Here is a 25,254-nt window from a genome sequence, read left to right as displayed (position 1 = left end):
ACGTACAACACATCAAACCTTGAAGCTGATGGGCTACAGCTGCAGACGACCATGAAGATACACTCAGTGGCCATTTATTAGGTACAGGAGGTACTGAATGAAGTGACCAAAGAGTGTAGACGTTAGCCTAATAGATACAACACAGATGAGTGGCACCTCTGGTTCATAGTTGAATAGACTGCATCCCCTTTGAGGATGATTTGATGGGTGTTTGAAATCATAAAGTAGCAAGCTGGGGTGGATAGGATGCATTTTTCAGGTGACCTAAAACAAAAAGAGTATAGAGAGATTAAATGCAAAGGACCTTTGGCTGAGGGCAAGGTAAATATTTCCACATGTGGGACTGTGGACTGCATGGCTCAAGTTAAAAGTTAGAGCTAAGTTCATATCTGTGATTCAGAATTGCTGAGAAAATTGATTGAATAAGTGGGAAACTTGTAGGCAGTCTGCAAAATCAAAACAATCTTCCTAAATTGAGATATGTTAGACCATAAGACATAGGAACAGAATTAGGCCATTCAGCCCATCGAGTCTTCTCAGGCATTCCATCATGGCTGATTTATTATCTCTCTCAACCCATATCACCTGCCTTCACCCCATAACCTTTGTTGCCTTTACTAAATAAGAACCTATCGACCTCCACTTTACATATACTTATTGGCTTGGCCTCCACAGCTGCCTGTGGCAGTGAATTTCACTGGTTCTCTACACTCTGGGTCAAGTAATTCCTCCTCTTCTCCTTTCTAAAGGAACGTCCTTGTATTCTGCTGGTCCTAGGCTCACCCACTGTAAGAAAGAGCCTCCCACCGTCCACTCTATCTAGGACTTCAAGTATGTTGGATGAATCAAGTTATGCTATACTACCCTGCTCCTGATTGCATTTTGCCTGCAATATATTTTAATGAAACATTGTTTTCTTTGGACCGATAGGCTTTTGGCAAAGATCAGGGCATGTTGAGGCCTGTTCAGATGTAAACATGTAACAGTAGTGTGTGTGTGTCTGCAATGTGTCTGGGAGTTTTGGTCATACATAATGTATGGAAAAACAGCAGAACATTGATATATTCCATCAATAGGATTGATTCTGAATTCCATGAAAACTATTGCAGAAGGAATAGGTTCATTATGTAGTGGGTTTTGACACAATTCACATTTAGGTTAAGTTTGTGAAAATGTCCTCAGTCGTTATTGCAAATGTAATTTATCAGATTTCTGCTTTGATTAAATACTTTGAAAATCAACAAAATCGGAGGTGCCAAAATTGAAAACAAAATAAGACTCAGTAAGTCAGACCACAGCGGTAGCAAAGAAATGGAGTAAGCATTTCAGGTCAAAGATCCATTGTCAGTAGAATTAACGCTGTTTCTCTTCCCACAACTGTGGGCTAAACTGCCGAGTATTTCCAGCATTTTTCACTTTTTATTGTACACCTGTTGTTTGTTGATCCTCTCCACGCCTTATGGTGCATCAGACGGCAACCTTGCCATTTCTTTAGCATTTGTCTGTTTTTTTTATCATGAGACTGAGTTGCTAGCTTGACGCTCAACCCAGCACGAGTGGACAGCATGCAGGGAGCCGGCCGGATTTGAACCCGCAACACCAGCCTCAAAGCCCAGTGAGGGTGCCTTTATATCGCCAGCTGGTTACAATTTTTATTGTGTAAACATAAGTTCAAGGTAAATGTTATTATTAGAGTGCATATATGTCACCATATACAACCCTGAGATTCATTTTCTTGTGGGCATTCTCAACAAGTCTACAGAATAATAACCATTGCAGAATCAATGCAAGACTGCCCATCTAGGGCATTCAACTAGGGTGCGGGAGGCAATGCACTGTGCAAATACAAAAAGAAGAAACAATACTATAGATACATGTGCAGTAAAAGATTTGGACTCTGAAATTTTAAAAAAACAGCCGGAAACACACAGCAGGGCAGATTGAATCTGTGGAAAGAGAAACAGTTAATATTTCGAATTAAGGTCTCTCTATCAGAACTGGCAAAGTGGTCTTTGATCTGAAACATAAACATAAGCAGTTTTTCTCTCTCCACAGAAGCTCCCTGACCCGCTGTGTGTGGCATTTAATCTCAGATTTCAAGCATCTGCAGATTTTAGTTTGTGGACTTCACAATGTCACTTACTGCTGAATGCAGGCCTGCCATCATAGAATAGCAGAGCGGACTCGATGGACTGAAAAGCCTAATTCTCCTATATCTTAAGGTCTTTCGTATGCTTCCATCCACTTTCTCTGCATACCCTGTTCTGGGGAAATCCAAAGTTAATTTTAAATCCTGCTAACGGTATAATTATTTCAACATTTAAACATAGCTAGATAATGCAGATCTCACACTCATCATTAGTCATAAGGGATCAGGTAAATACTTGAAATTTATTAGATTTTTTTTTTAGACTGTATTTAGTTCATTTTACATCACCAAGGGGAAGGAGCAGGGAAATAATTTCACACAGGGTGGATAAATGCCATTTGGCTCATTACATGCATGCAACCCAGTGAACGCTTGTCTTCATTAATCCCACTTTCTATCATTTGGTCCATATACTTCAATGTTTGGATGATTTACATGCTCATCTAGATGTTCCGATTGCATTGCTCTTTCAAAGCATTAGTACAATACAATCCTTAAAGGTAGCAGCTCTGATTCATTACTGGAAACAACATGAAAATTGTTTCTAGACGGTTTTGTTCTCTCATACCTCAAACTTTATTACCTGCCAATACATTGTAGCCTTCCAGCAATTTTCATCAGGAGCCTGTTTGAAATAATCCCATGACTTCATGTGTTACATCATTCAATTAAGTCCAATATTCTTAATTCACTTAAATTTTGTAGGAATTCTTCTGATGTCCAAGCCATATTTTAATCTTGTAATTAACTCCAAGAGAAAGATAGAAAGGTCCTCGGCTCTTTTCTCAAAACTTTCCCTGGCCCTGTGACAAGCCCAACATTTTTGGCTATGAGTGCAGTCTCACCTGTCACGGAGGTTTGTTGGTGAAAATATTAGCTACCCCACCCCACCACCCTGCCTTCCAGGCAAACAGGTTACAACTCATCTGATTGTACCATTTCCAAAATTGCTTTGAACTTGTTTAATTTTCGCATCTGGTTTCCACCGCAAACTATGCACTGAGTTTTTGACTATTCTCACACTTGAAGTTTTGAGCTCAGTTCTCCCCGCCTCGTTGTTGGAAGGAAGTGTAAGCTTTAGAGAGAGTGCAGAGGAGATTTGCCAGGACGCTGCCTGGTTTGGAAAGTATGTCTTGTGAGGAAAGGAGATGAAAGGTGACTTGATAGAGGTGTACAAAATGATTAGAGGCAGAGATCGAGTGGACAGCCAGAGACTTTTTCCCAGGGAGGAAATGGCAAATAAGAGGGTCATAATTTTAAGCTGATTGGAGGAAAATATGGGGGGGGGGGGGACGGACAGACGACATAAGCAGCAATCACCAGAGAGTACTGAGTTTGTGGAATGTCCTGCCGGGGTGGTGGTAGACGCAGCTAAATTAGGGATTTTTAAGAGAGACTTGGAAAGGCACATGGATGAAACAAAATTGGAGGGATATTGCAGGGAAGAGTTACTCTTACAGTAGGTTAAAAGATTGGTGCAACATTGTGGGATGAAGGGCCTGTACTGTCCTATGTTCAGTCTCAGAAGCCGATACAGTGAATCTGAACAGAATGTGGGTTTTCACCTTGAGGGAAGATGAGAATATGTAAGGGAATGCTGCCTTCATGAGGTTAGTGTGTCTCTAGCCCCTTCCAGCAGCAAGCCATAGCAAATTCGATCCAAGTACATCCCAGTGTAACTTGCGTCGAGAAAACCTTTGGAATAAAAGAACAAGAAAAGGCAGTTCATCCTACTGAAAGTACATCATTGACGTGTTTCTCAACGCCATTTGCTAACCTCAATATCTCTGTTTCCTGAGCCAGCATTTAAACTTGTCAATCTCACATTTGAGGCATTCACACTCTTTACAGGAAAGGCTATATTAGCCTTCTTACTTCAGGGAAATTATTTGTCTCTAATGTGATGAACCCTGTATCTTTTCAAATGTATCAGAACCGTGTATAAAATCACTGGCGTATGTCATGCAATGTGTTGTTTTGTGGCAGTAGTACAGAGCAATACATAAAAAAAAATCTAGTTGGCAACCGTCGATCCTGGGGGATCATGGGTTTGTGCCTCTGGTAGACCGTCCTCTCCAGGGCACAAGCCTTGGTGGGAAGATTTGAAGAACCAGCTGTTCCCCATGCAGTGGGTTCCCTCTCTCCAAGTCACTGATGTGGTCCAAAGGAACGGCAAGCACCAATACAGCTTGGCACCAGTGTCGTCGTGGAGGTTGCCAGAGTGAAGATGTAAACAACATCAAGCTGCCTTAGGGACCCCGGCTCCTGATTTCGTCCTCGGCGTTTACTCCCGAAGCCTTTCCTATGGGTGGGTGTGGCCACAAGGCAATGGAAGTTTAAAATCAGAGTCTTCCTTCTCCATTTTAAAAAAAAACATATACAGTGCCTGTAAAAAGTATTCACACCCCCATTTAGAAGTTTTCATGTTTTATAACATTGAATCACAGTGGATTTAATTTGGCTTTGTTTTTAAACACTGATCAAATGAAAAAAGACTCTTTCATGTCAAAGTGAAAACAGATCTCTACAAACACAAGTGAAAATGTGCAGATGCTGGAAATCGGAGCAACACACACAAAATGCTGGAGGAACTCAGCAGGCCAGGCAGCGTCTATGGAAATAGTGCTGCCAAAGGGTTTCCACCCAAAACTTCGACTGTTTGTTCCTCTCCATAGATGCTGCCTGGCCTGCTGAGTTCCTCCAGCATTTTGTGTGTGTTGCACAGATCTCTACAAAGTGATCTAAATTAACTACGAATATAAAACACAAAATAATTGATCGCACAAGTATTCACCCCCTTTAACATGATGCACCAAATCATCACTGGTAGAGCCAACTGGTTTTAGAAGTCACATAATTAATTAAATAGAGATGACCTGTGTACAGTCAAGGTAACTCGATTGTAGCAAAAATGCACCTGTATCTGGAAAGTCCAACTGCTGGCTAGTCAGTGTCCTGGCAAAAACTACAGCATGAAGACAAAAGACTTCAAGCAACTCCATGAAAAGGTGATTGAAAGGCACAAGTCAGGAGGCGGATACAAGAAAATTTCCAAGTCACTGAATATCCCTTGGAGTGTAGCTAAGTCAATCACCAAGAAATGAAAAGAATACGGTACAGTTCTAAATCTGCCTAGAGCAGGCAGTCCTCAACAACTGTGACCGTGCAAGAGGGGTCAAGAGATCTGGAGGAGTTACAAGCTTCAGTGGTTGAGATGGGGAAGTCTGCATGTGCTACAACTGCTGCCCGGGTGCTTCACCGGTCACAGCTTTGTGGGAGAGTGGCAAAGAGAAAGCCACTGTTGAAAAAAACTCACATGAAATCTCAGCTAGAGTTTGCCAGGAGGCAAACACTGAAGTGGGGACTGTGGGGACTCTGAAGTCAGCTGGAAGAAGGACTGATTAAACCAAAATTGAGCTTTTTAGCCATCAGACTAAAGGCTGTTTGGTGTAAGCCAAACACTGCACATTATCACACTATCCCCACCGTGAAACATGGCGGTGGCTGCATCATATTGTGGGCATGCTTCACTGCTGCAGGCCCTGGAAGGCTTATGAAGGTAGAGTGTAAAATGAATGCAGCAAAATACAAGGAAATCCTAGAGGAAAACTTGATGCAGCCTGCAAGAGAACTGCGACTTGAGAGACAATCTGTTTTCCAGCAAGACAGTGACCCAAGCGTAAGGCCAAAGCTATACAGGAATGTCTTAAAAACAACATAGTTAATGTCCTGGTGTGGCCAAGTCAGTGTCCAGCCCTCAAACCAATTGAGAATTTGTGGCTGGACTTGAAAAGGGCTGTTCACTCACGATCCCCATGCGATCTGACAGAGCTTGAGCAGTTTTGTAACGAAGAATGGGGAACATTTGCAGTGTCCAGATGTGCTAAATACTGACTTGAAGGGGGTGAAAACTTTTGCAATCAATTATTTTGAGTTTTTATATTTGTAATTCATTTAGATCACTTTGTAGAGATCTGTTTTCACTTTGATCTGGAAGAGTCTTTTTCTGTTGATCAGTGTCAAAAATCCAAATTAAATCCGCTGTGATTCAATGTTGTATAACAATAAAACATGAAAACTTCCAAGGCAGGTGAATGCTTTTTATCGACACTATATGTACACGTATGAATTGCATTAAGATATATGCAAAAAGAGAACTCCTCAACTGACTGAATCAGGAAAGGGTAAGTTTGGTTTTAGCTCTCTATCCCTTCTTCAATTTCTTGTGCAGTTTTGGTTTGTCCACTGCATCTCCTTTCCAAATCCTTCCTGAGATCCAATACCAAAAACTGACAATAGTACTCCTGATGGGATCTGACCAATTTTTTTTTCATTCTCCTTAATAAAAACAGAAAATGCTGGAAATACTTAACAGATCATCAGTGTAGACCAGGGGTTTCCCAATCTCGGGTCCACAAACTCCTTGCTTAATCATATTGGTCCATGGCGTAAAAAGGGTTGGAACCTCTAGTATGGAGTAACAGAGCTAATGTTTCTGACCTTTCATCAGAATTATGCAAAGATAAAGTTAACACATCTCATAGAGAATGACTCTGATGATCCTCTGTTCATTTTCTCTCCAAAGCTTCCCTCATTAACTTTTCATCCAGATGACTTCATAAGCAGTTTTCACAATGGCAACCCATTATACATACTTTTTCCTCTCCCCCCACCTTCTTTGCAACTTAATTTTTTTCTCTTTCCAAGTTCTGACAGGGGATTTCAGCATTTAGCTTTGTTTCCCTCTTCGTGGACACTGCCTGACCCACTGAGTATTTCCAGCAATTTTTGTTTTTTATTTCAGGCTTCCAGCAACTGCAGTTTTCTGATTTTTATCTTCATTCACCAATTTTCTTTCAAGAAAAAATTAAAAGCTTTCTTTTCACACACAGTTCAAACTGGGGATCCTTTACTCAACATTCCCTCTCCTCATCCTATCTCTTCCTAGACTTTTATCTGCTGGTTTGTGGCAGTGATTCCCAAGCCTGCCTTTGCTGTCAGATTTCATGTTGCTGAGTGGAATTCTGAGTTAAGCAACCTCAGTCCTGCTCACATTGTCACAAGTCTTCCAGGCAATACCAAATTGGTTCAGGCCTTATCTGGTTTGAACATTCTGTAACAATTTTGCAGCCAGTCAAATAAAAAGCTTGCTTTGTTCTTTTGTTAGTCAAATGAATTTAAGTAGCTGATAAAAATGTGACAATCCAAAAACATTGTTAGCATAATCACTGCTGAAAGACAGGCTATATGCTAGATCATTCCCAAGTAACCATATTTCTCATGTTGTGTTAATTGTTAAACTGGGCTGGTTTGTTCTCTATTCATAATTAATTTGCTTTAAATATTGACGAAGTAAGGTTGTATGCATTATAGTCTGTCACTATCAGACATAGGGGCAACATATGGTACATTACGTCTGCTCCACCATGAAGAGTCTCAGCCTAAAATGCCGACTTTACCCGTGTCCATAGATGCTACCTAACCTGCCGAGCTCCTCCAGCATTTTGTGTCTGTTACTCGATTTATAGCATCTGCAGAATCTCTTGAGTTCATGCTCCATCATTTGATCATATCTGTTCAAACCCATTCTCTTGTTGTTTTCCCATAACATTTGCCACCCTTACTAATCAAGAACCCTGTCAACCTCTGCTTTAAATATACCCCATGACTTGACCTCTGCAGCTGCCTGTGGTAAGGAATTCAAGAGATTCACCACCCTCTGGCCAAAAAAGTTCTTCCTCTTCTCTGTTCTAAAGTGATGTCCTTGTTTACTGAGGCTGTGCCCTCTTGTCCTAGATTCTTCCACCATTGGAAACATCCTCTCCACATCCAAACTATCTAAAGCTTTCAATACTCAGTAGGTTTCAACGAGATCCTCCCTCATTCTTCTAAACTCCAGCAAGTAGAAGGGCAGAACCATCGAATGTTCCTCATTGGTTAGCCTTGAGAATTTGAAGAGAATACACTCCGATAAAGCAAGCAAGAAACTTCATGAAAACTTTCAGAAACTGAAAACACCTCAAAGCATGTTTGCCAACATTTCACTACAGCGAGTGATGGTTTGCATGCTTCATACAACATTTCATTACTCATTGCTAAATCTGGAAAGCTCCATCCAATTGAAGAAGAACTGATTCCGCCAGCAGTAAGGGGGGGGGGGGGGTTCTGAGTATGATTTTACATTAAGTCACCAGACCAGACAAAGCTATTCTGGTCAGCAACAGCTGTGTTCAAAGATGAATAGATGAAATGTCAGAAAATGTGGAAGACTCATTGAGCAGCATACTTGGGACAACAGAATTTGCTCTGCAGTTGAACGAGTCAACTTTGCCAGGCAACAAGTCTTTGCTTCGTGCTTCTGTTTGCTTCATAGAAGATAAAAACATAGTTCAAGAATTGTTATTCACATGGGAACTAGAAACGGATATAAAGAGGGAGACAATATTTTAAGTTGAGCAATTTTTCAAAGAGAAAGACATTTTGCTCGCCCACATTCTTGCTTGTGCAACAGATGGGGCTCTGTCAATGACAGGATACCACCGTGGGGTTATTACCTTTTTGAAAAAATAAAGTCTGGCATATTTACCATTCACGTATTTAATTCACAGACAACATGCTTATGACACAGCTCCATGGGCCAGAAGGGCCTATTCCAAGCTGTATTTCTATATAACTAAAAAAGCATCTGGTTGCAAAAAGCCCTACAGATCAGCTGCAAAAATCATTAAATAAAGTTGTCACAGCAGTAAATAAAATTAAGTGCCATGCTTGCACATCCCGACTATTTCAAGAGCTTTATATTGAGAATGAAGAGTTTGAAGACTTGCTTTTGCACACAAAAGTCAGGTGGTTCTCAAAAGGAAACTGCCTGGAACCCTTTTATGCTCTTTTTGAACCTGATAAAATTCTTTGAAGACTTGATTGTTTCATTCTTAAACTCAAGAATATTAGGCATGACATTTTTTATTTTATTTGTCAGAATTACTCAGAAAATTTAATTAAATCACTCCTCAATAGCAAGGAAATGACGTGAAACTTATCAAAGTCAAATCAGCCGTCTCCTGGACAAGTTAACCCTATTTAAGTGCAACATTGGCCATCACAACCATTTCCAATTTATGAGTCTCTCTGGGTTGGAAGAGAAAGAAAGAATACCAGATGATGATCTTCAAGTATACTGTGCCCACCTGCGTGAGCTGCATAAAGAAGTCAGGGAGATTTCAGGATCTTCTCTCAATCCAAATTCCATATTTTGTAATAAATCCATTCTTAACCACTTGTAAAGAGAAATTAACAAGAAGGATGGAGGAAGAACTAATCTTGCTCCAAAATGACTGAGCAGAAGCTGAATTTCAAAAAAAAATCATATCAGTACTTTTGGTCGCATAAAGAAATCCCTGAACACTATCCTGCAGTGTGGAAAAAGGCCAAGATGTTCTTTATTGCCTTTCCAACATTATATTTAGAGGATTGCGGTTTCACTGCAGTTGCCCAACTTCTATCAAAGCAACAAACAGATTTCAAATTACTGAATGTGGGATCTAAGACGGCTCCTGAGTGACTGATGTTGAGAAGCTGATATCACTGCACCAAACCCATTCGTCTCATTGAAAAGTGAAAAAGCAGCGAAAGTAGTGAATAGTTCCACTACTAATGTACACTCTAAAATTGTTGATGAAAATAGTTTTTACCGTAATTAGATGAAGACATGATTTTATTTGCAACTTCAAATAGATTTGAATAATTTTCCCAATTATTTGTCACTGCTTTGAATTTGTAGTTCCCATTTTCTTTCACTGTGCATTGTAACTCAAAATTCTTTATCACTTGTACATAATGATTGGAAAGGAAGAGATTAGCGCTGGGAATGTGGTCTGGGAGCCAAGGCGGTAACCCAAAAAGTTCAGAAACCATTGATTTAGAACATGCAACCTTTTAACCAACTCCAAGATCAATCTAACCCTTCCCTCTTACATGGCCCTCCATTTTTCTTTCACTCATGTACCAATCTGAGAGTCCCTTAAATGTCTCTAATGTATCTGCCTTTACCATCAGTGCTGGCAGTGTGTTCCATGCACTTACCAGTCTCTGATTAAATATCAGTCTACCTCTGACATTCTCTCCCCCTCCTACTTTCCTCCAATCACCTGAAAATTATGTCCTCTCTTATTAGCTATTGTTGCTCGGGGAAAAAGGCACTGGCTATCCACTTTATCTATTCCTCTTATTATCTTATACACCTCTATAAAATTGCCTCATATCCACCTTTGTTTCTGAGAGATGTCCCAATCTCACTCAGCCTTTTTTTCATAAAATATAAGAACATAAGAAATAGGAGCAGGAGTAGAGCCTGCCCCGCCATTCAATAAGGTCATGGCTGATCTGGCCATGGACTCATCTCCAACTACCTTCCTTTTCCCCATAATCCTTAATTCCCCTACTTATGCAAAAATCTATCCAACCTTGTCTTAAATATATTTACTGAAGTAGCCTCCACTGCTTCATTGGGCAGAGAATTCCACAGATTCATCACTCTCTGGGAAAAGTAGTTCCTCCACATCTCTGTCCAAAATCTACTTCCCTGAATCTTGAGGCTATGTCCCCTAGTTCTAGTCTCACCTACCAGTGGAAACAACTTTCCTGCCTCTATCTATCCCTTTCATAAATGTATATGTTTCTATAAGAAAACATGCCCCCTAATCCAGGCAACATCCTGTTAAATCTCCTCTGCAACTTATTTAGAGCTTTCACATCCTTCCTGTAATGAGGCGACCAAAACTAGGCCCAGTGTGGTCCAACTAGAGTTTTGTAGAACTCATGGCTTTTGAACTCAATTCCCCAAGTTACAAAGGCCAACATGCCATACGTTTCCTTGGCTACCCTGTGAACTTGTGCTGCAACTTTGAATCTATAGATGTGAAGCCCTAGATCCCTCTGTTCCTCCACACAGATGGACTGATTTATGCTCATAGATACTGTACAGTTTAAGAGGTTTTCCCAAGATATTTGTGCTTAAAGGAAGGTGTAGCAGAGCACCAATTAGAACCGCTGCCCACAGCTCCAAAGACCCAGGTTCAATCCTGATCTCTGGTGCTGGCTGTGCGGAGTTTGCACGTTCTCCTTGTGATCATGAGTTTCCTACTGGTGCTCCTCCAAAATTCCAAAGACACACAGGTAGGTAGGTTAATTGAGCATTATAAGTTCCTTGTGGTGTGTCGGTGAGAGATTATTTTGCTTTTGACAGGTGAGTGATGGGATGTGAGGAAAGTAAAATAGGGCAAGGGTAAAGGTCATGACCTTTATCCTTGAAATTCAGAGGTCAGGACTGAATCCAGATAACTGAAACATGTTAGACAGCAGCACTTCAAGGTACTCTGCTGTACTTCAGGCACAAGTTCCTAGGCCCATTAACATTTCGAGTGAAATAGTAGGTGTCAAAAGTGGTGATGGTAAAACTACTGTTTTATTATCAGGGACACACTAATATCCTTGGTGGGGGGGAGAGGGAGGAAACTATCATCCTTACTCAGACTCCAAGACCCTCCATTGTGGTCAATTCTACAACACCACCTTGGTTCAGGGGGCAATTGGATATGGGCAGTAAATGCTGACGTTTCTAGTGACCCCTGAAAGAATAATGTAAAAACCAAAGGATTGTTACTCTATAAAAGAAAGGTTGATGTTTTAAAGTTGCTGATAGTGTGATGACCACAAGGAGTTTTATTGATGACTAGGGTTCCTATCTGAATCAGTCAATTTATTATCATTGACATAGGTTGTGATTTTTTTTGTGATAGTATAGTACAATACATAAAAAATTACTATACATCACAATAAGAAATATGTATTACAAAAAATAATAACTAGTGCAAAAAGAGTGAAAATAGTGAGGTAGTGTCCATTGTGCATTCAGAAATCTGATGGTAGTGGTGAAGAAGCTGTGCCTTAAATGTTGAGTGTGTGTCTTCAGTCTCCTGTGTCTCTTCCTTTTAGTAACAGGAAGAGAGCATATTTTGGGTGGTGGGGGTCTTTAATAATGGATGACACCCTGTTGAAGTTTTGCCTCTCCAACAATAATTAGTTGAAAGACAAATATGTATTTGTATGGTAGAAAAATGTAAGGCTATGTTGGAGTGAGGGTTAGATTGATTTTAGAGTATGAAATGAAAGCATAGTCAACATTTTGGCCGAGACCCTTCTTCAGGACCAAGAATGATCTTGGTCCGAAATGTCAACTGTTAGTCCATTTTCATAGATGCTGCCTGATCTGCTGAGAGTTCCTCCAGCATTTTGTGTGTGTTGCTTTTGATTTCCAACATCTCTGAAATAATCATGTTTCTCTTAGCAACCCACACATAATGCTGTAGGAACTCAGCAGGTCAGGCAGCTTCTATGGAGAGAAATAAAAAGTCAACGTTTCAGCTGAGAACTTTCATCAGAACTCAGTCGAAAACACCGTCTGTTCGTTTCTCTCCATAGATGTTGCCTGACCCACTGAGTTCTAGCATTTTGTGTGGTGTTGCTCAAGATCAACCATGGGCACTAGCCTTCCCAATATTGAGGACATCTTCAGGATGTCCTCAAAAAGGCAGCATCCTTCGTGAAGAATGTCCTCCAACCAGGACATGCCCACTTTTTGTTACTGCCATCACGGAGGAGGTACAAGAGCCTGAAGACAGACACACAACATTTTAGGAACAGCTTCTTCCCCTCCACTGTCACATTTCTGAATGGTCCGTGAATCCATGAACACTACCTCAGTATTGTTGCTCTCTTTTTGCACCATATATGATTGTAATCTATAGTATATTTTATCTAACACATGGTACTTCTGCCACAAAGCAAAAAAAGTTCATGACGTACACAGTAGCCATTTCTGCTGCTGAAACCCATCCACTTCAAGATTCAACATGTTATGCATTCAGAGATGCTCTTCTACACAACACCGTTGTAATGTGTGGTTATTTGCGTTATTGTCAACTTCCTGGTCAGCTTGAACCAGTCTGGCTATTCTCCTCTGGACGCTGTCATTGACAAAGCGTTTTCACTCACTGGATGGTTTTGTTTTCGCACCATTCTCTGTAAACTCTGATGTGCGATGAGTAGCTGCTGAGATACTCAAACCACCCTGTTTGACTCCACAAGTACTCCAAGGCCAAAGTCACTTAGAACCTATCTCTTCCCCATTCTGATATTTGGTCTGAACAATATCTGAGCCTCTTGACCATATCTGCTCGTTTTTTATTAATTGAGTGCTGCCATATGATTGGCTGGTTACATATTTACATGAATGAGCAGGTGTACCTAATAAGTGTCTACTGAGCGTATGTCAGTGATATTCTAATTCTGAAGACCTCCAGCATTTGCAGAATCTCTTGTGTTTGTGCCGAGATGATGCAATTTCCTCATCAATTTCTAGCATCTGCAGAATCTCTTGAGTCTCAGGACTTTACCAACAGGCCATTTTAAGTGGTGGCTTGTGGTTCTGTTCTGTATGTTACTCTGCAGTGTGGTGTCAAGGTAAATGTCTTAATAATGCCTCTAGGAACAGCTTGTCTGTGATTATGTGGGTTGTTAAACATTTGGTGCTCTAGTTCGAATGGGATGTGGTTATGGAGCAGACATTCAGCTAAATTGCCCCCACAAAATAGCGCAGGTGAGCTGCAGGTAAAGAAACAAGTAAGCATCAAACTTCACTTAAAGACACTGTTGTGTTATAATAAATTTCTCTTCATGGAAGTGAGCTGCACTCGTCATTATCTGCAGGTGAGCTTCTGACCAGCTTTGCGAGTGCACTATGTCAGTTCTGATAAGGCATTGCAAAGTAGGTTGGTTGCATTCATTTGCCCTTGAGACTTTTGCTTTAATGGTCAGCGTGGAAACGTTCTTAAAGTAAATAGCACATTTGCAAAGCTGCGTTAATTGCCTTCATTACCAATTCACATCCTTCATTATTCTGTAATGATCATTTAATGTCACTGGGAACAAGCTCTGAGAGGATCTGGAGACAGCATTGCACCGTGCATGAAGTCCTCCCCAAAACAGAAAGCTTTCAATTTTCATCTTTGATGTAGAAAAAGCCGGGGGTGTTGTTGCCTCCTGGACCTGACTGGAAATGAGCCCTGTTCTAGTGCTGGACAAAATTTCGCTTGGTATTTACTAGGTGTGATAAAAGATCAGTTAATTGCTAAACATATCACTGAGGAAACTAAGTCCCCAATTCCAAAATAAACTCTATTTCCTGCTTGTAAGCAGCCCTTATTAATAATTGCTAGTCTAGAGGATTAGTTTATGAACCTGAACTCCATGTAGGACTTTTCACCATTAAGTACTGATTAAGTACTTGAATAAGAAACCCAGGAGAAATCACCTCAGTTTAGGAACAATGCACAAGATGCCGCAGGAGCAAATCAAAAACACAAGATATTCTGCACGTGCTGGAAATCTTAAGTAACACATACAAAATGCCGGAGGGACTCAGCAGGTCAGGCGGCATCCAGGGTGAGGAATAAACAGCCGACGTTTTAGACTGAGAACCTTCATCAGGACTCGAGGCAGTGGGAAGGAGCCACAGTAAATAGCTGGGGGAAGGAGAAAAAGTATAAGCTGGCAGGTGATCAGTGAGGCCAGGTGAAGGTGAAGTTGGGTGTGATGGGTGGAACAGGTAAAGGGCTGAAGAAGGAGGAATCTGATAGGAGACGATGGAAGAAAGGGAAGGATGAGGGACACCAGAGGGAGATAATGGGCAGGTGTGGAGAAGAGAAAGGGGGAGAGAAAAACCAGAATCTAGAATGGAGAATGGAGTAAGGGAGAAAGGTGGAGGGGTGGGGGGGAATCATCAGAAGTTCAAGAAGTCAATGTTTATGCCATCAGGTTGGAGGCTACCTAGGCGGAATGTGAGGTGTTGCTCCTTGGAGCTGAGTGCGGCCTCATTGTGGTGGTAAAGGAGGCCATGGACATACTTGCCTAAATGGGAAGTGAAATTGAAATGTGTGGCCAAGTCAGGCAACAGCTATAGGGGGAAATAGACAGTTAATGTTTCTTTCCTAGAATATAATCTACTCTTTGTATTCCATTTGTCCTTTGTTCACAACTTGTTTGTGCCCAGGACAAAGAAGCAGGCAGTAAAATCATTGCGGGCACCCACCCTGCAAACTGCCTTATCTAAAAACTCCCTTCTGGAAAGTACTATAGGGCTATCAAAACAAAAAAGAAAATCATGTAATCTTAAATGCTTTTTCCAGGCAGTTAATTCAATCAACTATTCTAGTTAGCCCCTCACACCCCCCCTATCTATTACCCCCAAAACTGTACCATAAACACTTTAAACTATATTTTATAATGCTGTTTACATTGTAAATATATGCTGGTATTTATGAATATTTTATTCTATATCTGTACTATAACATCTAATTTTTTATAGAATTCTTTTTTCTTTAGAATTGTTCAGTGTTGTTTTTGTTAAATGTCATGCCCTGACCAACACACCACAGCACTTTTCCTAATACCTGTAAATATATACTCGGCGCCCATTTTATTAGTTACCTCCTGTACCTAATAAAGTGGCCACTGACTGTATGTTCATGGTCTTCTGCTGCTGTGGCCTGTCCACTTCAAGGTTTGAGGTGCCAAACATTCAGAGATGCTCTTCAGCACTCCACTGTTGTAGCATGTGGTTATTTGAGTTACTGTCACCTTTCTATCAGCATAACCAGTCTGGCCATTCTCCTCTGACCTCTCTCAATAGCAAGGATTATCCCCCACAGGACTGCTGCTCACTGGATTTTTAATTTTTTTCCCACACCATTCTCCGTAAACTATAGAGACTGTTGTGTGTGAAAATCCCAGGAGATCAGCAGTTTGTGCATTACTCAAACCACCCCATCTGGCACCAACCGCCATTCCATGCCAAAGACACTTGGATCACATTTCTTCCCTATTCTAATGTTTAGTCTAAACAACAACTGCACCTGTTGACCATGTCTGCATGCAATTATGCATTGAGTTGCTGCCACATGATTGTCTGATTAGATATTTGTACTAATGAGCAGGTGTACCCAGTAAGTGGCCACTGAGTGTATATGGCCAATAAAGTTGATCCCTATCATGCAAGTGAAATACCGCAGGAAGAAAATGGAATCCCTTCTCATAATGTACCACTGAATTGCATTTAAGCCTTTTATTAAAAATTGGTATTTTGTTGCTTTTGCAGAATCTTCGCGTCTTTACTGTCAGTGGAAATGAATTTACTACACGCTCAGCTAAAACGATAGTCGGAAGACAAATGCAGAAATTTCTACTGATCGATGGGGACAAGGCAGCGTCTGGATCATATAGGTAATCTGGAAGATTTTAACATAGATTTTGAACCATCGCTTTTTCACACCCCTTGCATGTTTATCTGACTTTATCATTAATGAACCAAAGTTCAAACCAAATTTAGTATCAAGTACATATATGTCATGATATATGACCTGGAGATTCATTTTTGGGAGCATACTCAATAAATCCCTAATAGAATAATAACTATAGCAAAATCATTGAAAGAACACACCAACGTGGATGTTCAACCAGTGTGCAGAAGACAACAAACTTTGCAAATACAAAAGGAAATAATAATAATAAATAAAAAAGCAACAAATATTTAAGAACATGAGATGAAGAGTCCTTGAAGTTGAGTCCATACATCATGGAAACATTTCAGTGATGGGGCAAGTGAAGTTGAGTGAAGTTATCCCCTTTGGTTCAAGAGCCTTATAGGTCAGGGGTAATGACTGTTCCTGAACCTGGAGCTGTGAGACCTGAGGCTCCTGTACCTTCAACCTGTTGGCAGGAGTGAGAAGACAGCATGTGCTGGGTGGTGGCCATTCTCTCATTTAAACCTTTCCTTGTGATAGTGAGTCCAATGCTTCACCATTCCCCGGGGAAATGTTTCTGCTGAATTCCAGATTAGATTTATGAATCATTTTCAGAGACTGTTGGGCACTAGTTTTGGACTTTTTTACACCACTACCTGTTATCTCCATTATATCCAGTTGTACACCATATAATTAAGTTTGCATCTGGGGCAAATGCTGTGGTCTAAAGATTAAAAATAAAAGAGACAGGTATTAGCCTCTGTAACAATGGTGCAAGATGGGTAACAGTAAATTATTTTACTCCTTTGCCTCCTTTTTTTCTCTTTGTTAGAAGGGGGAGGGGTTTGATTTGCTGTTGTCCATTCTGAGTTTTATCCAAGAAGTTTTATCTTGGTAATGTTTTGGTTTATTATTGTCACAGACGCCACAACCAATGGACTCACTTTCAAGGACTCTACAACTCATGTTCTCAGCATTATTTATTTACTTTTTTAACTATTTATACAATTTATCTTCTTTTCCACATTGGTTGTTTGCTAGTCTTTGTTATTTATATTTTTCCATAAATTCTATTGCATGTCTTTTATATCCCTGTAAATGAATGCAGAACAAAATGAATCTCAAGGTAGTATATGGTAACATATACATACTATTAACTTTGAACACATGTTCCAAGTTACACTGAACTTGTCTAACACACTGATTATACAGATCAAATCATTGCTCTGTGCACTGAGCTAGAAATAATCTAACAATGCAGAACAAAGTGTAAAAGCTACCACTTAGAAAAATAGAGGACTATGTGGTAGGAAAATTCTAGGCAGCTGCTAGAGTAGGTCACATGATCGGCACAGCATTGTGGGCCGAAGGGCCTGTAATGTGCTGTAGATTTCTATGTTCCTTTGTTTCCAAGTTTTTACCAAAAAAGTTAAGTGTAAGTAAATGAAAATGTGCAAGATCATAATGAGGTAGATTGTAAGACCAAGATGCCATCTAATCATACAAGAGATCCATTCAAGAGTCTGCTAACAGCGTGATAGAAGCTGTCGTTGAGCCTGGATGTACATGCTTTCAGACTTTTGTATCTTCTGCCTGATTGGAGAGGAGAGAGGGGAGAAGAGAGAATGACCGTGGTGGGTGGGGTCTTTGATTATGCTGGCTGCCTTACTGAGGCAACAAGAAGTCTAGGCAAATCTCTGAGTTGTGTAGGCAGTCAAATTCTTTGTGTGCAGTGCTCTATATAAAAACACAGCCAGGGAATGCTGGAGTAAGTGTTGGGCATGCGTAGTGAGTGGATGAATGATTTCCACAGCTGCCTGTAAGGAGTTTGTCTGTTCTCCCTGAGACCGCGTGGGTTCTCCTCCCCAGGTGCTCTGGTTTTCTCCCACAGTCCAGAGGCATACCAGTTGGCAGGTTAATAGGCTGCTGGAAAATGTCTTGTGCTTAGGCTAGGATTAAATCAGGGAACTGCTTGGCGGCACAGCTTGAAAGGCAGGAAAGCGCCGAATCTTAATAAATAAATAAATTCAAGATTCTAGATTCTTTCATTTCATTTCCAGAATACAAGTATAAATGAGAACAAAATAATTGTTACTGTGGATCCAACGCAGCACAAAAAACACAATAAGGTAAAGAACACAATATTGAAAAAACACAATAAATATAAATACATAAGATAACATACACATTCATTATATATATATATGTACATGTAGTGATGTTTGGAGGTGTGGAGGGGTGAGTTAGTGAATGGAGGTGTTGATCAACCTTACAGTTTGGAAAAAGTAACTGTTTTTGAGTCTGGAGGTCCTGGCATGGATGCTACATAGCCTCCTCTCTGATGGGAGTGAGACAAACAGTACATGAGCAGGGTGGGTGAGATCCTTCATGATATTGCTGGTCTTTTTCTGGCACTTGTCTGTACATAGGTGTGTCTATGAAGGTTGTTGGTGCCGGTGATGCATTGGGCAGTTCTGACTACCCATTGTAGAGTCTTCCTGTCCATTGAAGAGCAGTTGCCTTACCATGCAGTGATACAGCATGTTAGGATGCTCTCTACTGTGCATCTGAATACAGTAGCAGGAACAAAGCTTTATATACTTGCAAAATGGGTGAGCAAGAGTGACCATAAGGCATAGGAGCAAATTTAGGCCATTTGGCTGGTTTATTAACACTCTCAACCCCATTCTCCTGTTTCTGCCTGTAACCTTTGATGCCCTGACTGATCAAGAACCTATTGACTTCATTTTAAAATATACCCAGTAATTGGCCTTAACAACTATCTTCCTTTGTGCAATGAACTCCACAGATTCACTACCCTCTGGCTAAAAAAATTCCTCCTTATTTCTGTCTTAGATGGATGTCTTTCTGTTCTAAGCTGTGCCCTCTGATCCTAGATTTCCCCGCAAAAGAAAACGTCCTCCTCACATCCACTCTATCTATGCCCTTCAATATTTGATAAGTTTCAATGAGATTCTAACACCCACCTCCCTCATTCTACTAAGCTCTAGTAAGTACAGGCCCAGGCCATCAAATGCTCATCATACATTAACCCTCTCATTCCTGGATTCATTCTCATAAACCTCCTCCAATATCAGCACTTCCTTTCTTAGATATGGGGCCCAAAACTGCTCTTAATACTCCAAACACAATCTGGCCAATGCCTTATAAAGCCTCAACATTATATCCTTGCTTTTATATTCTAATCCTCTTGAAATGAATGCTAACATTGCTAACAGAATTCCTTACATCCATACATTTTCTTTTTATCCCTTTCAGTTTTACCTGGACTGCATCTAGACTTGATCGCAACATCATCACTGTTCTTTCTGGCCAGGCCGTGGAAATATTTGATAACCAATTCAGAGAACTACTGCACTTTTCCAAACCAGTCAACCTGTGCCAACTGGACCTAGCTCCAGAGGAGGAGCCCCCCGAGCCACTCCCACAAGTGGTCACCCTCACGGCAGAGCAAACTGCTGCTATAGCCAAGAAACTCATCAATCCTAAATACGCGCTGGTGCGGGTCAACAACATGGGTTCTCAGTCCTCGGAGAAGAAGGTCAGCTCAAACGAGGCTGGCCAAAAGCAATCAGATGTGCCAGCCAAAGCACTGAAGCCAGCAGACGTCTTCGTAGAAGAGCAGCAATCTCATCCTGCTCTAGTGAACCTACCCAAAGCAAACATGTTTCTCTATCTGCCCACTTATGTGGAAGCCCCGCAAGTAGAACAGCAACAGCAGAACATGAAGGAGGTGCAACACAAGCCTTGTCAACAAAATTCTACTAAAATACACACCGCCAAAGAGGATTTCCTTAAAGAAGCAATGGGGCTAAAGAAGCCAGCTTGTGAAAACCCCAGTCGGACCCAGGCAGAAGCTTCAACATTGAAAGAAAGCATAGTTCAAAATCACTCTCAGGAAGGGAGAGGTAACCTGGACTCTCAAAGCAAATCAGGATTAAATGTAATATCAGCGAATGCAGTCAAAGCTCCAAAGGTTATGGAGGAGCTGGAAGCAGATGTGGACCAAGGGGAAGTAAAACTGATAGAAGTTCTTCAGAGAAACTTAACCCATCGCGAAGAAGAACAAGAGGAGGAGGGAGAGGAGGAGGGAGAGGAGGAGGAGGAGGGAGAAGAGGTGGAGGGAGAGGAGGAGGAGGAGGGAGAAGAGGAGGAGGTGGAGGGAGAAGAGGAGGAGAAGGAAGAGGAAGAAGAGAATCGAATAATAAACACTGAAGCTGTGTGGGTGGATTCACATGCATCAGCAGATAAGCCAGATGGTAAGGAGCAAGTAGATGGTTTCTTGGACATCCCAGAGGGCGTGGAAAACGATGAAGAAGTGGTATCTATGTGTGGTGCAGGTGGAAGTGAGGATGTTCGTAGAAGTAATAAAGCTGACGCAGGTCAGAATGCTCTCCCAGTGGATAATGACTTAATCAATCTAGAAGATAACTGTCCATCATACCCCTCAACAAATTATACTCCTGACTGGAATACAGACAGCAGCTCCCTTCCTGAGCAATCTGTTGCTTCCTCCGATTCTGATGACTTCTTCGAATGCACAAGACAGACACCAGACCCGATAATATACCAGGCAAATAATGAGGTGGCAGTCAGGAAAGAGAATAACTTTATCAGCCATGGTTACACTGAGAGGCCCCTGAATAAGTTCACGGAACTATCCCACTCAATGAATGATTTAAGGAACTGTACAAAATCACAGCCAAAATCAGTGGAAGCTTTCTTCAATGAGCAAACAATGTTGAGGGAGAAGGCACTAAATAAATTGAAACTCTCACTGGAAATAAATTATCAAGACAGATTGCAGGTAAAACTTTTCTCTTTTTACAGTAACCTTAGCTTGTATTACCACATCATAAAAGTGCAGGTGTCTGAGTGCCATGGTGATTTTTCAAAGCAATAGAATACTGGACTAGAGTTTCAACTCGCACTTTAATTATCTCAGAATTCAAAAAGTTTTTCAAAAAGTTTCTTTCCAGAAAGAGCTGTAGTGGTATTAAAACAAAAACTTTACGCCATCTTAAAAGTTTCTTCCCCAGGCAGTTAATTTGATCAACCATTCTAGTTAGCCTCCACACCCTCCTCTATCTATTATCCCCATCATTGCACTGTAAAGACTTCAAACCACTTTTTATAGTGTTGTTTACAGTGTAAATACATGCTGGTACTTATGTGTTAATGCACATTTTATTCAATATCTGTACTTTAACGTCTAACTTTATTTTTAAGTAATTCTTTTTTCTTTATAATTGTTGTTTTGTTTATTGTTGCATGTCATGCCAACACACCACAGCAAATTCCTAATGTAAATATAAAGTGGCCACGTTATTGTACATCGGTACACATGCTCGTTAATGCAAGTATATAATCAGCTCATTATGTGGCAGCAACTCAAAGCCTCAGAGTCTGACTACTGTTTGACATTAGGAAGATTTAATTTCTTGGCTAACAAAGGAATCGATTATTTCAGAACTCTCTTCCTACCTTTCACATCCTTGTAAAATTAGTTGGTAATTGGAACTGCCTATCTTACAAATAGATTATATCCCTTACCACCTCATTCACCTGGAATTAAATATTTGATTAAGTAGGCCAATTCTCAAAGGCTAATCAAAGGCAAATTGTGTCCTTTGATGCCCAGCAAATATTTCTGTAGCAAGAATGACCATTGAAGAAATTTCCTCCATTATTTCCCTAATTTAGTTGGCCACTGAATTTTTACCTTTGTCAGTTAGTCACTGTCTTATTTGCTGTCGAGTTCATATTGTCAAATCAGTAGCTAAGGGGGCTGCAATAAGCAATGTGAAGCAACATGAACATGTGGAATGAGAGGCAAACCTGCCTGTTGAGAAGAGAAAATTTAATTAGAATTTTGGGTTGGTCCATCATTACACAGAGCCTGGGAAGCGAGGTATTTTGCTGACCTGGCTGTTACGAAGCAGGATAGGGAGGTTGTTTGAATGGTGTTCCACAAGTCAGGATGGTCACATGACTGTAGGGGCCATGTACAAGGTTTCCTTTATGCTGTCTAATCACAGAACAAATAAAATATTCAACTTGCTTAATGACACTTCTGATCAAAAATTCCATCTGTTGAATGGATTTCCAGGTAGGAGCATTGCTCGCAAGAAAACAGTGAATAAGTTGCTTTATTAGGTACCTCTTTCTTCCCCATTCTGATGATCAAACTAGATTTGTCCCGGGAACCCTCATTCCCGTGGGAAGTGAGTTCTGTGTTGCCTCAGCATAAACGTTGCAAGGTTCACCATGTTCCTTATCTTCTGCTGCTGAAGCCCATCCACTTCCAGATTCGACATGTTGAGCATTCAGAGATACTCTGCTGCACGCCACTGTTGTAAGACGTGGATAGTTGAATTACTGTCACCTTTCCTGACAGCTTGTACCAGTCTGGCCATACTCCTCTGATCTCTCCCATTATCAAGGCGTTTTCGCCCACAGTACTGCTATTCACTGGATTTTTCTTTTTACACCATTCTCTGTAAAATATAGAGACTGTTGTGCATAGAAATTCCAGGAGACCATCAGTTTCTGAGTTACTCAAACTACCCTGTCTGGCATCAGCAATCATTTCACAGTCAAAGTCACTTAGCTCATGTTTTCCTTCCCCTTTCTAATGTTTTCTCTGAATGGCAACTGAGCTTCTTGACCATGTCTGCATGCTTTTATGCATTTTTATGCATTGTGTTGCTGCCACATAATTGGCTGATTAGATATTTGCATTAATGAGCAGGTGTACCTAATAAAATGGCACTCATTGTACCTATCTCAACTACTGCTGGCAGCTCATTCCATATAAATACCACCCTTTGGGGGAGAAAGAAGCTGCTCCTCAAGTTTAAAGCATTACAATACAAAAGCAGGACCTTCAGCCCATCTACTGTTGTTTTGCCAACACCAGGGCCATATCTATACCCCTCGTAATTTTGTATACTTTAGTCAAGTTTCCCCTCATTCTCCTATGCTCCAGAGAATAAAGTTGTAAACTATTCAACCTTTCCCTCATTATATTCAGTCCCCCAAATCCTGGCAATATCTTTGTAAACTTTCTCTTTCAATCTTACTGATATATCTTTGAAGGCTAATGCACCAAAAGTTTTCTTTATGGCTGTATCTACCTGTGATGCCACTTCCAAGGAATTGTGGATCTGTATCCCCAGAGCCCTCGGTTATACCGTACTCCGTAGCGCCCTACTGTTTACCTGTAAGTCCTACCCTGGTTGCTCCTCCCAAAGTGTAACATGCATATCTGCATTAAATTCCATCCACCATTTTACAATTCATCCTACCTAATGTCTTTCTGTAATGAAAGTCTTTCAATCCAAGACTGTTCTGCATTTTCCCTAGCACGTCCATAGCCTTCCCATAGTGCAGTGTTCAAAACTGCGCACGATACTCCAAGTGCAGCCTAAACAGTGTTTTGCTAAGTTGCAATATAATATCCCATTTTATTATACTCTGTACCTGAACCTACGAAGGCAAGCATGCCATATACTTTTTTCTATCTGTGCAACAACCTTCAGTGAACTAGAATCAGAATCAGGTTTAATATCACCATGAAATTTGTAAACTTAGTAGCAGCAGTACAGTGCCATACGTGATAATATAGGAAAACATAAGTGAATCAATTGCAGTAACTATATATGTATATTAAGTAATTCAATTAAAATAAGTGCAGAAAAGAAATAACGTTTAAAAAAGTGAGTATTGTTCATGGGTTCAATGTCCACTCAGAAATCGGATGGCAGAGGGTAAGAAGCTATTCATGAATCACTGAATGTGTGCCTTCAGGCTTCTGTACCTCCTACCTGATGGTAACAGTGAGAAAAGGGCATGGCCTGAGTGACTGGGATCCTTAATAATGGATGTCACCTTTTTGAGGCACTGCTCCTTGAAGATGTCTTGAATACTACAGAGGCTGGTATCCAAGGTGGAGCTGACTAATTTTATGACTTTTTGTAGCTTTCAATCCTGTGCAGTTAGCAACCCTCCCCCCACACCATACCGGACAGTAATGCAGCTGGTCAGAATGCTCTGTACATCTGTAGAAGTTTTCATGTGTTTTAGGTGACAGACCAAATCTTCTCAAACTAGTCTCCATTCCCTCTATTCATGAATTTCCCTTATTGCACAACCATTTACTGTATCTGCCTTCCTCCTACTAGACCTACCAGGCATCCAATATCAAGATTAAATTCCATCTTATCAAGATTAAATTCGTCTGCTAACACTGCTGAGATATTTGTCTCTGGAGTGAGATTTTAACTTGTAAGCATCTGATATGAGGGCAGGAATCATTGCTGATGCTACCAGATTAGCCGATTTGTCAATAAAGTAGAACACAGCCATCATGAGCTGTAATACCATTTCACGTTGAAACCTATCATTGAATACAAAACTTTACAGCACAGTACAGTACAGACCCTTCAGCCGAGGATGTCGTGCCAGCCTTTAAATGACTTTAAAATCAGTCTAACACTTCCCTCTCACACAGCCCTCCGATTTCGTTCTTTGTCCATGTCCCTGTCTAATAGTCTCTTAAATGTGACTAACGTATCTGCCTCTACCACCACTCGAGCTGGCTGGTGCTGTAGTGGCATCAGCACCAGACGTCGAGTGAGTGGTCCTGGGTTCGAATCCAGCCAGCTCCTTGCATACATTCCACCTGTGCTGGGTTGAGTGTTGAGCTAGTAACTTGTTTTCATTTTT

At 40.8% G+C, this 25,254-nt stretch overlaps 2 protein-coding genes across 4 annotated transcripts in view; one reads left to right on the top strand and one right to left on the bottom strand.

The window, feature by feature from the left end:
• Positions 1 to 25,254, bottom strand: part of slc5a10 (solute carrier family 5 member 10) — a 197,587-nt gene that overhangs the window by 63,676 nt on the left and 108,657 nt on the right. The gene's annotated exons all lie outside the window — the stretch shown is intronic.
• LOC132399102 (protein FAM83G-like) overlaps positions 1 to 25,254 on the top strand; it is a 57,508-nt gene that overhangs the window by 21,808 nt on the left and 10,446 nt on the right. The window contains exons 3-4 of the mRNA XM_059979066.1: positions 16,362 to 16,486; positions 19,786 to 21,334. Coding sequence (XP_059835049.1) covers positions 16,362 to 16,486; positions 19,786 to 21,334 — 1,674 coding nt within the window. The remainder of the gene's footprint in view (positions 1 to 16,361; positions 16,487 to 19,785; positions 21,335 to 25,254) is intronic.

This window comes from Hypanus sabinus, chromosome 9, assembly GCF_030144855.1.
Source record: "Hypanus sabinus isolate sHypSab1 chromosome 9, sHypSab1.hap1, whole genome shotgun sequence".
Lineage (NCBI taxonomy): Eukaryota > Metazoa > Chordata > Chondrichthyes > Myliobatiformes > Dasyatidae > Hypanus > Hypanus sabinus.
This window is presented reverse-complemented; position numbering and strand designations above follow the sequence as displayed.